Source organism: Salmo salar, chromosome ssa01 (genome assembly GCF_905237065.1).
Source record: "Salmo salar chromosome ssa01, Ssal_v3.1, whole genome shotgun sequence".
NCBI lineage: Eukaryota > Metazoa > Chordata > Actinopteri > Salmoniformes > Salmonidae > Salmo > Salmo salar.
The window spans coordinates 15,637,784-15,654,052 of record NC_059442.1 but is presented as its reverse complement, the minus strand read 5'-3'; the positions used below and the strand labels follow the sequence as shown (position 1 = coordinate 15,654,052).

Genomic DNA, 16,269 nt, shown 5'->3' with positions numbered 1-16,269 from the left:
GACACCATGTTTTTCCCATCGGCAGGGAAACTGGTCAGAATTGAAGAAATGGATGGCGCTAAATACAGGGAAATTCTTGAGGGAAACCTGTTTTAGTCTTCCAGAGATTTGAGACTGGGACGGAGGTTCACCTTCCAGCAGGACAATGACCCTAAGCATACTGCTAAAGCAACACTTGAGGGATTTAAGGGGAAACATTTAAATGTCTTGGAATGGCCTAGTCAAAGCCCAGACCTCAATCCAATTGAGAATGTGGTATGATTTAAAGATTTCTGTACACCAGCAGAACCCATCCAACTTGAAGGAGCTGGAGCAGTTTTGCCTTAAGAATGGGGTGAATACTTTCGCAAGCCACTGTACTCTATAGCTTCTTGTATGTCGCAGTTATTATAGCCTCCATACATTCAACTCTGTATGCATTTAACCCAAAAGCTATACAATACCTTGAGACCAAAACATTGCGAATAGTACCATACAAACATACTTAATTGATATGAATGGTACAGCTTTTATTTATGAGCTGGTATCAGAAACTTAAGGTTGCCTATTCTGATTATAGGTACACTTTGCTTATTCTGAGAACCTGTCACAGTGCAAAGCCAAGAACTGGCAGAGAGGGGGTCAGCAGCAACACTATGAATAGATTTGATTGAATGTCTCAATGCATATGTGTATTATTTTATGTATCTCCTAGAAGGAACATTAGATCCATACAATAAGTAATGGAAAAGCCAAGGTTTACTGGATAGGTCTCCCTTCAAATAAGACCAACACACTGAGGGAGGTTGTTAAATTCATTTGCACATCTCTTTTCAGTGATATTTAACATGACCCAAGCACTGACTGGAATGAAAATATCCTATTAAGTGTTTGACGAAGACATAAATGTACCATCCATCTTTCAACACCAGAGGGCGCACGTACACCAGTCATGTTCCTGGGACCGATGAGGACTAGTGAGAACTTCCCTATGAGCAAAAATATGACTTTTAGGTTGAAAAGTTAAAAATACCGCTTTCAACGTTGTGCTCAACGTATTCCCTTATTCACATCATACGGCCAAACCAAGTCAAGTTGTACTGGGCTGGTCTGCTTACACATCCCCCATAGTTGCTGAAAAGGACCAGCGCAGTACGATTCTGGATGACCATACTGTGAATTAGACAATGTCAATATGCTTGATGCATTTATGTCCAGAGGAGACGCGAATCACAAAAAACAACCACATTTATTCCATGTCACAGTGTTAGTGAAACAGTAGATACATGGGAGAAGTACAATGTTGGTTTATCGAAGGATATCCACACATGTCAATTTAAAAGGTTACATCTTTTGAAAAGATGAAAATAGTTGAAAGTAATTAAACGTATGATTAACTGCATCAAAGCCAACAGAACAAGTATAACAAAGGCAACCTACGTACAGTATCTTAAGTGTGAAAGGCAAACTTCAAAGCCAGGATAAAGACTACCGGTATGTCATGACTGAAAACTTCTGAAATTTAAGGACTTGTTTCAGTCCCTAAAATGAAGAGGCATAGTATGGGTTCTTAAAACGCATAGTAATGGTAGAGAACAACATGCATTTTAAAAACAAGAGCAACAGAATTTTTTGACAACCTACATTTATCTCAGTAGAAATGTGGACAAAGCAATAGAAGTATCAAATCTTAGAAAATAATTGTGCAACATGCATGGCCTCACCTCAAGGTGAATGGCGTTTAAATGTATGTTTTTTGGCCCTTTGCTGCATAATGCTGAATGAAACCAGATGACACCAATGACTGTACGAGTCCTTGGAGTTTGATTGGTAGATACTGTGTAACCATATGAAAAGCCAGCAACCTAAATCAGTTGAGTCAGAAAACAAATATTCAAGATTTCTTCTCAGCTCAACCAAACGGATGATAAGAGAAGTGGAAACAAGTTGAGTGTTACATTTCCTATAGTCCTGCAATGCCGTCCTTCCAAGTCTCCGAGTTGAGGAAACCTGGAAATAGCAGCTACATTTCTGATCTCCGAACCCATTCAAAAACTCAACAATTCCATAAAGAACTACAGAATTTAATGAACATACTACATCTTGAAAACCAAAACAATAGTACACGTCATACCATAGAGTATTCCAAGGCTCAATCTCCAACATTAACATCCACACCATATGGAAACAATATCGCACCTTTTATTTGACAAATTCTTGGACGCTTCAAACTATTCACTTACTCTACACCATTCAATTTCACCATTGCCAACCACAAGAGACTTTCTTGGCACGATTGTCATACAAAGACATGGTCAGCTCAGTGATCCACGTGTTCAGTTGAAACCTTTATATTCCTTACTGACAGAAAAGAAGGGTCAATAAGATCAACAGAATTTTGGGGGGAATTACAGGCTGAGACGCATTAAGGGTTAGAAGAAAACGAGGCTGCAGGCGAGGTATTCAAACATTTAGGCTAACATTCTCTTTGTTTTTAAAGGAATGGCTACCATGAGGTAAGGTGATAGCTGATGCTAGTTCCATTAACTGCCATAGCCCCTCTGATGCTAGCTCCATTAACTGCCATAGCCCCTCTGATGCTAGTTCCATTAACTGCCATAGCCCCTCTGATGCTAGTTCCATTAACTGCCATAGCCCCTATTTGAATTCTACAAGGAGAGCAACATTAAAAATCAGGGACTTCTCTGAAGAGTTTCTCAGTATTCTGTGTGTGTTCCAAAGTAGGTAAGTGATGGACGGAATGATAATGACTCATCTCTTGAGTTCAGGGTCAATCTTCAGTTCAAGCAATAAAATGAGTGGGAATTATTAGTGTTTACAAATGAGTAAAACAAGCTTATAGTTTGGTTTCTAATGGGGTTATACAGTTGACCTAAGCTCATGAGACCGTTATATTCTTCATGAATCAACGGCTATATATTATGAATTTAAAAGTCCAAAAATGGATGCAGCAGATTGCCCTTTTAAATGTGTTTCAGAGTGAGAAAGTGTGTAGCTACATGCATCCTCACCACAGTCTAATGGAACAACATGAGGACAAATGACGGTGATTAACTAATGTATGGCTTCCCAGATTGGTCAAATCAACCATGTTACATCTGACGCAAGTCAACCACCCTATTGTAAAACATTACCGTATGAAGAGATGGCACAGGGACTGTGGTATAACATACTGGACAGCTTGATATGACCACACTATTAGCAAGACCTAGTAAAATTGGAAACACACAAACTTGCATAGATACAGTGATGTGTAGAGCAGCTTTCGGATGTGTCCAAAACAGTCTAGTGAAGTTCTTGACATTTTGATAGCCCTGCAAAGGTTAGCTGCATGTAGAGAGAGTGAGCTCTCGACTTTCTCCCAATGAAAACATTGACAACCATACCACTAACATATGCAAGTTTTCCACTAGTTCACACAACAAAAATCATTGTATAGGATTATTGTTCATTACAGTAGTTGGATATATACGACCAACATCAATGTGATATGGATGATATGAAGAGACATCTTTGTATCAGAGAGAGACATGAATTCATCTCTTATGTTCTACCTGACAATAAACAGGTTTTAATGACTGATTGTGATGCATTAAACAAATTCATTATTTAAGTGTGCTTTCACAAGGACGGAACTGGACAAAAGCCATGTTTTTGCAAGACTATTTTTTCTTCTTCAGAATACTAAGGTGGCTTTTTGGCTACTTTTGTCATTTATTTAAAACCATTTGTTCTATTTGGCTAAGCAATATGCTTATCTGGGTTCAGAGGAACTCTGAATTAAAACGGCATGACATCTATATTCAGGTATTCCATTTGACAACAGAAGTCGCTTCTGTTGATTCCAAATAGTTTGTTTCCGTCTGTGTGGATGACGACACTAAGGTTCAGGGCCTGTATACACAAAGTGTTTCAGAGTAAGCGTGCTAACCTAGGATTAGTTTAGTCTTGCCTAGATCAGCAGTCCTACTCTGAGACTGTGTGAATACAGGCCCATGATTATCTTATTGGGACGTGAGAGTGAGTTTGGGACACCCTCACAAATACCTGTAGACACATAAGAGTTCAAATCCAGTTTGTAAAATTAATACTTTCTTGCTGATAGTTGGAACAGAGCGAAAGATTACAAAAACACTGACATCAACAAGAGAACGTGCTGTACAGGGGAGTGAGAGAGAAAACGTCCCAACTCCCGCCCCGGTCCTTAAAGTGACAAACGGGAGTCTCATGTGCAAACAGAGTGAACACAAAACGTGGGTCATCATGTAACTCCAGTGCTACTTCCTGTGTGTTGACAGCTACACAGAGAGAGTGGAGGGAGGGGGGAGGGAGCTTTGTGTTCGACAAACTAACAAAACTTGATTAAAGTGAGTTCAAGTGAAAGGTCCTCCGATTCAAGCTGTTCTGGCATGAAAACGTCCCAAGGAGAGGATCTGAACAGGGTTAGGGCTCAACTCAAATTGAAGGCAGTCAATTCATGGAAGTGATTTGAATTTTAAATTCTGAAATGTAAAAACTTTTGAAATAAAACGTTTATACAGTTAAGTTTATTGAGAAGTAATTTAAAATAAATGCAATTTTATCAATTATTGAATTTTTGTTTAATTCCTCAATGACCTGCCTTCAATTAGAATTAAGCCCAACCCTGATCAAGACATCCTAATGGGTTTATCCTTCATCTTGATAAAACACCCTCCTCTTGTCTTGTACTGCCTGAAGCACAGCCGAGGCCTCAGAGTGGCCCTGCTACAGTATACTTACACAAGCCTCCAAATCCACACAGAGAGGGGCATCATTGTCCTCCTCAAAGTCTGACCTGTGACCACTTCTACCAGCCCAGTGGGCATGGGGTCGACTCCTCCTCCTCCACTCCCACCATGACACTGTGGAGTGAGATGGACTGGGATGTGGCTAGGCCCAAGTCCCATTAAATGAAGCAGCACTCCAAGGTTGGAGGGAGGCAATAGGGGGGGAAAAAATTGAGAAAAAAAATGGCCCATGGCGGGGAGGGGGGCGGACTCTTCACCCGCCTGTGTTGGTTGGGTGAGGTTTAGGTGGGAAAGGGGTCATCATCTCCTTTGCTGCACTTGCACTTGCAGCAGAGGATGAATGGTGTGGCCAGGAGGAGGAAGGGAGAGGCCACCAGCAGGAGCAGGCCAAAGCCAGCGAAGATCCCCACCACCTGGAGAGAGTGAGAGCAAGAGAGGAGAGCAAGAGAAAGAAGAGAAGGAGGGAGAGAGAGAGGGGGGGAGAGGGGAGGAGAGAAAGTAAGAGGGTGAGAGACTGCAACAAGACAGAAGCACCAGCAAAAAGACACTGTTTAGATACATAGCAAACATATCAAAAGGACAACACACTATAGAGAAACCACGTTGAAGAGGACTAACATCTGCAGAATCCCTTAACATGATAATTAGACTCCAAGCCATTTTCACTTTTCTTCTCAAACCATTTTCTCGTTTGGCCTTATTGAATATAACCCCTGAGTGCTGCGCATCCCTTTTCTTTTCAATCTTTGTTGTGCAAGTTCCCTATGTCACCACATGGTGGCATCTGATTCCAGCCCAACATCTCCTCAGCAACAAAATGGCATTCAAAACATGCATTTACAGGGAAGAACGCCTTAGAATAACATAATGCAATTCTGCCAGTTTCAGAGCAAGAGTCATTTTGGGGATCACCTCAGGGCAGGTCTGTGAAGGACAAGACAGCAGAGAGTGAGATATAGTAATCTAAAAATAACTGCAAATGGACCATTTTGACAGTCAGCTAGATGGTTTAAGATAATATCCTTTGACAAAGACATTTTAATTAAAGACCACCAAGCATGGATAAATATCATAGTTGAGATCCACTCTTGGGTGTTTCAGTTCTCTTCCTCTTGTGGAGGTATTAATATTTACATGAATTCCCCAGACGAGCACCACATTAACCTTTAGTTGTGCCGGTATACCTGTATTAACATGATATCCTGTTTGCCCATATGAACAAACCCTGACAATGCTATCGTATAGAATATTCCATGTCTGGTCTGAGAACAGTAAGCCTAGAGAGGTGACCTTCATTCCTCTTTTATGGCATCCCTAGTGGACACAATCCCAGAACTGATCTGAAGTCAGACACAAAGGCTGAGCTTTCATCAAGGCAGGATTTGCCCTATCAGATCAGGGCCTTTATTCATAAAAAGTGCTGATCTATGATCAGTGTTGCCTTTTAGATCCCAAGATCAGCACTCCTTTTGTGAATAAGGGCCATGTGTTAGGTATTCATGACGAGTTCGAGAGAGCGACAAGGTCCTTGGAAGCAGTGAGGTTGTACGGGCTGCGAAGGAAGCAGTGAGGTTGTACGGGCTGCGAAGGAAACAGTGAGGTTGTACGGGCTGCGAAGGAAGCAGTGAGGTTGTACGGGCTGCGAAGGAAGCAGTGAGGTTGTACGGGCTGCGAAGGAAGCAGTGAGGTTGTACGGGCTGCGAAGGAAACAGTGAGGTTGTACGAGCTGCAAAGGAAACAGTGAGGTTGTACGGGCTGCGAAGGAAGCAGTGAGGTTGTACGGGCTGCGAAGGAAGCAGTGAGGTTGTACGGGCTGCGAAGGAAGCAGTGAGGTTGTACGGGCTGCGAAGGAAGCAGTGAGGTTGTACGGGCTGCGAAGGAAGCAGTGAGGTTGTACGGGCTGCGAAGGAAGCAGTGAGGTTGTACGGGCTGCGAAGGAAGCAGTGAGGTTGTACGGGCTGCGAAGGAAGCAGTGAGGTTGTACGGGCTGTGAAGGAAGCAGTGAGGTTGTACGGGCTGCGTAGGAAGCAGTGAGGTTGTACGGGCTGCGTAGGAAGCAGTGAGGTTGTACGGGCTGGGTACAGGAGGTGCAGTACACAAGCTGTAACCATGCTCAAATGACTCAGCCTGTCCCACTGGGCAACAGATGTCAGTGTGTAAGCTAGCAGTCACAACACTCTATTAAACACGGGAAACGTGCTCGTCTATGAATAGATATGTGCTCAAAGTTACTGTAGTTATAGCTGAAAAATGACGGTGATGTAAGATTAATTTTTTGTTGTTGCATTAAATTAATATTAAAATAACAATTCTAAATGACTTACGAACTTTCATTTGATTTCCCAATGTATGACAAGTGTTATGTTATTTTTTAACCTTTATTTAACTAGGCAGGTCAGTTAAGAACAAATTCTTATTTACAATGACGGCCTACACCGGTCAAACCCGGACAACCCTAGGCCAATTGTGCACCGCCCTATGGGACTCCCAATCACGGCGGGTTCTGATACAGACCGGATTCGAACCAGGGTGTCTGTAGTGATGCCTCAAGCACTGAGATGCAGTGCCTTAGACGCTGCGCAACTCGGGAGACAGTCGGTTACAACATGGTTATGCATGTTGTAACTTACTATCTTACCAGTAACGCAAGATATTGAGCAACCCGTCATATTTGTGCCAAACTAAAAGCTTTACTATGACCCATTGACTAGTAAATGTATACATACAAAGGAAATTACCTAGAAGATACCAATGTCAGACATGTTCTTACCAACAACAACAATGGGCCAACATCTAGAGCACATGAACCAACCTGTGCTTTCCTACCGACCAGTGTTTTTACAGAGCACCGTCCATGTGTATTCATGTTAAACACGTGAAGTCCAGTGTGTGAAATAGAGCAAGAGAAAGAAAGTTATGAAGGAGAACAGTGAGTGTGCTAACATACTGCAACTCACCTGTGTTCTGTGCCAGATGACAGATGACCTGGAGTGGCCTAGTTTGTTTTGACAGGGTCCTTTGTCAAAGTGGATCAGGAGGAAGTCATCCTGTCACACACACACAAAACACGCAGACAGAGAGAGAGAATAATGATCTATCATTAGTACTCAGAGGCAGCTGCTGGGAGAAAATTGCTTTTAAATGACCAGTGCAGTCTAAATTGCCTGTGGTCTGAAATGAGGATTTACTTAAGACACTGCCAGTAAAGCCTCCTAGCTTCCAACAAGCACAGATAACAAATAAAGAAAAAAAATGGTTGTTTCAGTTCCATTGCCTTGTATCAAACGTCATGGTTTTGGAAAGACATTGGCCTGCAGCCTTATCACACCTCCTGTAGTGCTATTACTCCCATGTAACACATTGAATCACTGTCAACACCAGAGAGTGAATTCTATGCAGATTTCAGACTGCTGTATTGCAGTCAGGTGCAACATTCTCTGTACAGCGAAATTAAAAATCCTCGGCAAAGATACGTGTGTATTATTCTATAGGAACAGCAGCATGTTGTAGCAGCATGCGCGCGGAGGTGTATCAGGCAAACATTGAAACAACGTTCTACTCAAGTCCAGGAACTCTAGAAAGTACCAGCAGAAAGGAGTGAGAGACCGGGTTCTCTACTCACGTGCAGTGACTCCAGGCAGTACCAGCAGAAAGGTGAGTGAGTGAGTGAGTGAGTGAGTGAGTGAGTGAGAGAGAGAGAGAGGGAGAGACCGGGTTCTCTACTCACGTCCAGTGACTCCAGGCAGTACCAGCAGAAAGGTGAGTGAGTGAGTGAGAGAGAGAGAGAGAGAGAGAGAGAGACAGGGTTCTCTACTCACGTCCAGTGACTCCAGGCAGTACCAGCAGAAAGGTGAGTGAGTGAGTGAGTGAGTGAGTGAGTGAGTGAGTGAGTGAGTGAGTGAGTGAGTGAGTGAGTGAGAGACCGGGTTCTCTACTCACGTCCAGTGACTCCAGGCAGTACCAGCAGAAAGGTGAGTGAGTGAGTGAGTGGTGAGTGAGTGAGTGAGTGAGAGGGAGAGAGGGAGAGACCGGGTTCTCTACTCACGTCCAGTGACTCCAGGCAGTACCAGCAGAAAAGTGAGTGAGTGAGTGAGTGAGTGAGTGAGAGAGTGAGAGAGGGAGAGACCGGGTTCTCTACTCACGTCCAGTGACTCCAGGCAGTACCAGCAGAAGGCATGTTTGCAGTTCTTGCACATCATCTGGGCACAGCCCTCGTCTCTCTCGATGTACACCTTACACTTGGGACAGCGCTTGATGGGACCGTCGTCATCGTCACTCTTGTAGAAGGAGCTGAGGAGACATAGTGAGAGAGCAACGTTCAGTGTGTGTTACATTTCTTAAACAAATGCTGTTTGAAACAAGTGTTTATTCTGAATAATGCTAACAAAGACCACGATACATGAGACCCAGAGATTTCCACCCATACAGTTAATCATGCCACAGAGCTGTTATAGCCTTTGTAAGTGCACAATAGATCCAAGCTTGCAATAAACACTTTCCAATAAAACGTTTAATGAGTGTTTAAAATGAGAAACCCAAAGTGTGCTCATCTTAGCCTTTCTTTTCCCCACTAATTTCAGTCCTTTCTTTCCCCTTATTATCGTAAAGGCAGGTCTTGTGTCTCCATTCTTACTGCTGCTGACTCTTCAAGGCCAGAGAGAGAGAGAGGAGCAGGTGATGCAGTCGGATGTCCTCAAGAGTCTCAGAGAGCTGGACACAGAACAAGCACATTCATTTCTTGAGCCAATTCTCCAGCTATTGATCACATATGGTCAGAGTGAATTAAGGCACACCTCTTACTTCCTCCTTCATTTGATACCCTGACAGCCATTTGGTAACAGAAGAGGACTTTTGATTCTAGCATCTACTTTGGAAGGAAAGAGATGGAGGCCTGAATGTAATGGAATACAGGTTCAAGATCAGAAGGTAAACTACATGGATCGCTGGGAGGTTTGAGGAGAGTGTCTTTCTCCTGAATGCTGTCTGTTTCGTATGAGCAATGGCAACGGAGAGAAACTAAAACAAATATTATCAGTGAAAGACAGCAAGCTCCGTGCAAAATGGGATCGGTCCACCGAGGATAACATTTGCCCTTTGTGATAATTGCTTCATATGCCAGCTGGTTGCAGAACGGGGTAATAGTGTAAGAGGAGGCCATTCGAATAAGGAGACTAATTTCCCCTCCCACACTCTTCAAGGAGAGAAAGAAGGAAGAATGTACTCCAGAGCTCATTGTTGAGACAACTGAAGCATCACAGTAAGAGCCATAATTGAAGTCTTGACAGTGGGGAGAGAGGAGGCTGCAGAGTTTAAAGGGGCAATCTGCAGCTCCTACATCCATTTTGGGATGTATAAATGAATTATATGTACCCCTTGAGTAATAAATTATAAACGCCTCATGAAATTAGTACCCCATGAGAAACCAAAATATGCCTGTTTTACTCTGTTTGTAAACAATGTAAACACTGTAAAGCCTCAAAACATGGTTAAAACTTCCATTTTGATATCATGGATGGTCAGTCCTTGCCTCCATAGCTCTGTCTATGAATTTGAGAGTGGCTACATTTCTCCAGCCCCATTCCTCAGCTTTTTACCCAAACAGCGGCGGGGAGTAGGATTTGGCATTATTCAACAGCTGATTGCCACGTTAAAAGATGAACTGTTCAGAATTTTACAGCTGGACGTTAGTTGGTTCCTCATCCTGAAGTTAGTCTATGGGAAACTGTAATCCATGGTTTTCCTTAAACAGACAATACAAACATTAACTAACTAGCTAGCTAACATAAATGGTTAAAGAAAAGTGTAATAAATAAAACGTATACCAATTTCATTTAAGGACCAAAAAATGTACAGCTGTGCCATATAAATTGCAAAATAGTTGGGAAGAGATTTTCGATGTACCCATTCCATGGCGCATGGTTTATGAATTGACACAAAACACCAGATTAAAAAAAAACGTCATATTTTTCAATTCAAATTACAATCCAAAATTCTTGCAACCAATATATATATATATATATATATATATACACACACACACACACAAACATTCTATTGGTTGCAAGATGCGTTGTTTTGCGTGTCAATTCATGGGTACATCGAAAATCTTCCCAGCTCTGCAGATTTTGCTGTGAGAAGGCAGAGTCATTAGATCACTTATTTTTGTACTGTCCATATGTAGCTTGTTTTTGGTCACAGGTCCAGGAATGGCTGAAGAATTGCAACATTTGCCTGGAACTAACACGGCAGATAGCACTACTGGGTGATTTGAAAAGCCATAGTCAATCAATAATATAATAATTATTTTAGCAAAAATGTTTATCTTTAATTTACAATCTGTAGAAGCTATGAGAATAGAAAGGTTCAGTACTTTTGTGAAACATCATAGCCCATTTGAAAAATATATGGCAAAGAGAAATCCAAAATGGATGGTGTTAAGAGATAGATGGGAGGGGTGGAATGGAGTTGAAGGATGGGACTAATAAGATAAACAATGTAAAACACACGGGGTGTGTAAAATGTACATAGGTTCAGAAACTTTGTGAAATAGCAGTTACAAATAGAAATCAAACTGGATCAGAAATAGAGGAAGGACTAAAAACAATCAAAATATAACTATTGTAAAATAGATTGTGTCTGTAAAATGTGTATAATATGTATAAACTGAAGGTAGAAACCTAAGTGTTATTGTTTATTAGTTTACTCCAATTGGGGGAAGGGTGGTAGGGTTTGCAGGGAGCAATAAAAGGTATATCTATATAGGTATGTGTATGTATATCTATATAGGTATATCTATATATGGTGTGTATGCATGTATAAATGTATGAATGTTTATGTATGCATATGTATATGTATGCATATGTACGTGTATGTATAGGGATATAAATATTTACCCCAAAAATATATGGTGGATTGGAAATGATGCAGACAATTTCATTGATGGAAGCAACAATCTTTCCGCAATATTAAGCTGATCCACCCCTAAGAATAAAAATAAATAACAACATTAACTAACTTTAGCCACCACTAGCTTACAATCAATGGAAGTGATAGGGCATGTTTCTTATTTTTTTATTGTATGGCCAAACGACCTTTAAGTAGCAACTAAATGTTGAGCTGATGAGAGATGATCTGGCCATGGCGAAAGTTTGTTGTGGCTGTTAAGAGAAAACCAAACCATGGATCACAGTTTCTCCTGGCACATAGACTACTTAAAGTTGTAAAATCCTGAACATTCCCTTTAACACTGGGGCCTTTCATGACATCTGAGGACAACTCAACAACTCTCTCCCCTTCACTCTTCTTTCAGATGGCTTTAACACTGGGCCACCATATCCTATAATTTTAAGTAGACAACTCATCCAAATTGGCTATGAGTTACGATCATAAATTGATCTACTTGCTCCCGGTGACTTTAGTCAACCCCCGACTAGCCTTAACTGACCCCATGGGTCCCAGCACTAACGTCAGGCAATCTGCTCCAGCCAATACACTCGGTCATATTAAATATCCACTAAAATGTACTAGATGACTAGAGACTACTACATGATTCATGCCATAGCGTTACGCATGAGAGCAGCAGGCTTCCTGGAACCATCAACAGCAGTAGCTAGGCTGGTATCCAGAAACAGAGAGCTGGCTGGATTGTAAATACAGGTTCCCACAGGGACCAGAGGTTGTGTCCTCACAGTGTCTTCAGTAGAGAGGACAGAGGCTGTGTCCTAGGTAGAGGACAGATCATCAACATGAGAAGGAAACAATGACGGCTAAAAACAATGCATGTGTGTATGTGGATCATGGCACCAGGGTTTCCAAAATAAGAACATTAAGAACAAACTTATGTTTATGCTCTCAACAAAACAATGCTTACAGTGTAATTTATTGTGGAAAGCCAGTTAAGCAGGTTGCTGCTTTTTGGGATGAAATGTCATTCAGTGGTCACGAGTGTAACCCTACTCAATTAGTTTGAGGTGATGGGAAGGAGAGTGAGTTAAAGTGGCACTACAGTCTCTTTTTCACTTAATTTAAGATCCGATTTACTTAACAAAAAGGCACATCAAAAGGTGGTCCAGGTAAGTCATGACAGAGCACACGTGGGGGGGGGGGGTAAGCCTTCTCTCTTTTGTTCTCTATTGCTCCTCAAACAAGGGGGAGGCTGATGACATCACGACATGCCATGAGACCAACTTTGGCTTGAATGCCCTATACACCTTGAAGTCTGCAGTAAACTTTTTGCTCAAAACAGATTTTTTGTTTTACCCTTTAGTGTATGTACATGAATGTATTTATACTTGGGATATCGCTTTTCAACAGTAAAAAGTTCAAAGATGGCTGGAGGGCATCTTAAAGATGGTGAAGACAGGAGGAGGAAGAGGACAAAACTCCAGCTTTATACCTGGTCTCTTACGGGTAGGAAGGATGTGTCCGGGAGGATAGGAAGTGATTGAGATGAAGAAAAAGGAAAGAAGACTCTTGGGTGCTATCTAGATGGTCATACCTTTATACAGACTTTGTGCCATACTGGGATATTCAGTAATACCAGCAGTGAACACAAGGTTCACTGATACTCTGTAATCCAAAAGGTTAGCAATGCTAACAAGTACATGTCAAATTCCATAGAGAATGCTAACGAGCACATTGCAAACACTTTGTGCAGTTTCTAACCTAAACAAGTAACAAAAAAAATTGTACTCAGTTTGCAGCACGCACAAAACAAATATTAGCCTGCAAGACTCTTGATCAAGGAGGTGATTCTCTGCTGTTACCAAGCGAATGCTTAATTTTCGAAGAAGCTAACCACTTAACGTTAGCTAGATAGCTAACTACCTACTAAATTAGCAAATCAAACGCACAACTGCAGAGCATTTATCACATTTTAGACAGTTAACTTAAAAATAGTTATAAGATTTCCAGCGGGCAAACATTTAGTTGTGAATTCCATACCTTAACTAGATCACCTGGCGCATGCCACACAACAGTTAGTGACTCAAAAGGCTCCGGTCTATCGTCGTTGTATGCTTGTAAACAAATGCCAGGTGACTGGGGTCTACCATAAGCTTCATAATAATGTGACAGGTGAAATGAAGAACGCAATGTTCTTTATCTCCGAACATATTGCACAAGTTGAAAGCATGTTTTACTTAAAAAGTAGCAACAAATACCCATTTATTTAAAAAAAACTTCAAAAATAAATTGTTTAAACGGTATTGACAATTGAAAAACCATCCCGTGGCTTCTTCCAAATACCCTGGTATACCGCCAAGGCTAGAGGAGACCGTCTAGTTCCATACCTGGTCTCTCCAGGTAGGAAGGCGGTGATGGGCAGGTTGTTCTCCGGTGGTGGGCAGGCCTGCCCGGGGTGCCAGTTAGCCTTGCAGGCGGAGCAGAACTCCAGGGTGCACACGGCACACTGCACCAGTTGGGGCAGCGCCACCTCAGTCTCCTTCAGCTGGCACACTGCCTGGCACGACGACGACGGGCACCACGTCAGACACGGGTCCAGAAGCACCTCTGCGGTGGCACAAAACCAGGTGTCACCAAAAGACTGTACTGTAACCCCCGCCCGCCTGTGTGGTAGTGGCATGGTGACCTGAGGTCATAAGTGATTGTAGTGCCTATGTCTCTACATGTGGTAACACACATTCAATGCAATGGCGTTTTGCAGAAATTACAGTGATATTAATGATAGCAAAAACAATCCAAATACAATAATTCTATGTATTATTTTACTACTTTATTGATTGTCGTCTTTCATGTCTGTGTGTATAGTGAGATTGTATGTGTACCAAACCAATCGCAATTGTGACTGACGTAAACAAACTCCCAATCATGTGTAATTTGACATACACAAAATCACCTTCAGTTGGTCCATAACAGGGCAGCTAAATGCACTTCTATTTTTCACCATTTAAATTAAATTAGCATCTACCGAACTTAACAAAACTGGCAGATGCTCAATGTTTGGTCTGTCGCTACAAAACAAACCATCCTGTCCCAATCAAAAAAACACACTGCTTGTGTCCAATGCAACAGCCCCTTGCTTGCACACAATTCCACATGCAGTCTTTGGCTCTGCCAAATACGGAACTATTTCAGACACTATTCTGACTCGCTGGCCTGGAACGCTGATGAGATGGCTGACTGCCTTTACCCACTCTTCTCCCTGGCTTTTCTTAAATATTTTTACCCATTTATGGGGATCTAATGTGGCCACGGTCACCATATTGTGTGTGTTTTTTTGTATGCATGCACACTATGGTTGAATATTTTCCTGACATTTTACAAAGTGTTCCATCCTGAGAAAAAATCCCTTTTCTCCCGAGTATTTCCAGACAAAACCGGAAGTGTCATTCCAAAGCAATCTAGGGCTTATGTAAATGTTTTAAAAAATGTTTACATAAGTATTCAGACTACTTTACTCAGTACTTTGTTGAAGCACCTTTGGCAGCAATTACAGCGCTGAGACTTCTTCGGTATGGCGCAAAAAGCAAATCTCTCATTCTGCTCTGCAGGTCCTCTCATGCTCTGTCAGGTTGGACGTGGAGCGTCGCTAGACAGCAATTTTCAGGTCTCTCCAGAGAAGTTCGATTGGGTTCAAGTCCGGGCTATGGCTGGGCCACTCAAGGACATTCCGAGACTTGTCCCAAAGGCACTCCCGCCTTGTCTTGGCTGTGTGCTTAGGGTCGTTGTTCTGGTGGAAGGTGAACCGTCACCCTAGTCGGAGGTCCTGAACACTCTGGAACAGGTTTTCATCAAGAATCTATGTACTTTGCTCTGTTCATCTTTCCCTCGATCCTGACTAATCTCCCAGTCCCTGCCGCTGAAAAACATCCCTACAGCTTGATGCTGCCACCTCCATGCTTCACCATAGGGATGGTGCCAGGTTTCCTCCAGACGTGATGCTTGGCATTCAGGCCAAAGAGTTCAATCTTGGTTTCATCAGACCAGAGAATCTTGTTTCTCATGGTCAGAGTCTTTAGGTGCCTTATGGTAAACTCAAAGCAGGCTGTCATGTGCCTTTATCTGAGGAGTGGCTTCTGTCTGGGCACTCTATCATAAAGGCCTGATTGGTGGAGTGCTGCAGAGATGGTTGTCCTTCTGGAAGGTTCTTCCATCTCCAACATGGAACTCAAGAGCTCTAGCAGAGTGACCACTGGGTTCTTGGTCACCTCCCTGACGAAGGCCCTTCTCCCGATTGCTCAGTTTGGCCGGGCGTCCAGCTCTAGGAAGAGTCTTGGATGGTTCCGAACTTCTATTTAAGAATTATGGAGGCCACTATGTTCTTGGGGACCTCCAATGCTGCAGAAATGTTTTGGTACCCTTCCCCAGATCTGTGCCTTGACATAATCCTGCCCCGGAGCTCTACGGACAATTCCTTCGACCTCATGACCTGGTTTTTGCTCTGACATGCACTGTCAACTGTGGGACCTTATTTAGACAGGTGTGTGCCTTTCCAAATCATGTCCAATCAATTGAATTTACCACAGGTGGACTCCAAGTT

The 16,269-nt window shown here is 42.4% G+C and overlaps 1 protein-coding gene across 3 annotated transcripts in view; it reads right to left on the bottom strand.

Moving 5' to 3' along the window:
- Positions 1–1,209: 1,209 nt before the first annotated feature.
- The window catches only part of LOC106566164 (probable E3 ubiquitin-protein ligase RNF144A-A), a 69,565-nt gene continuing 54,505 nt past the window's right edge, over positions 1,210–16,269 (bottom strand). For all 3 annotated transcript variants that reach the window (XM_014134191.2, XM_014134135.2, XM_014134063.2), the window contains exons 5-8: positions 14,060–14,279; positions 8,912–9,059; positions 7,727–7,816; positions 1,210–5,182 (exon numbers count right to left, since the gene is read on the bottom strand). In XM_014134191.2, coding sequence (XP_013989666.1) covers positions 5,051–5,182; positions 7,727–7,816; positions 8,912–9,059; positions 14,060–14,279 — 590 coding nt within the window. In that variant the 3' untranslated portion in view covers positions 1,210–5,050. The remainder of the gene's footprint in view (positions 5,183–7,726; positions 7,817–8,911; positions 9,060–14,059; positions 14,280–16,269) is intronic.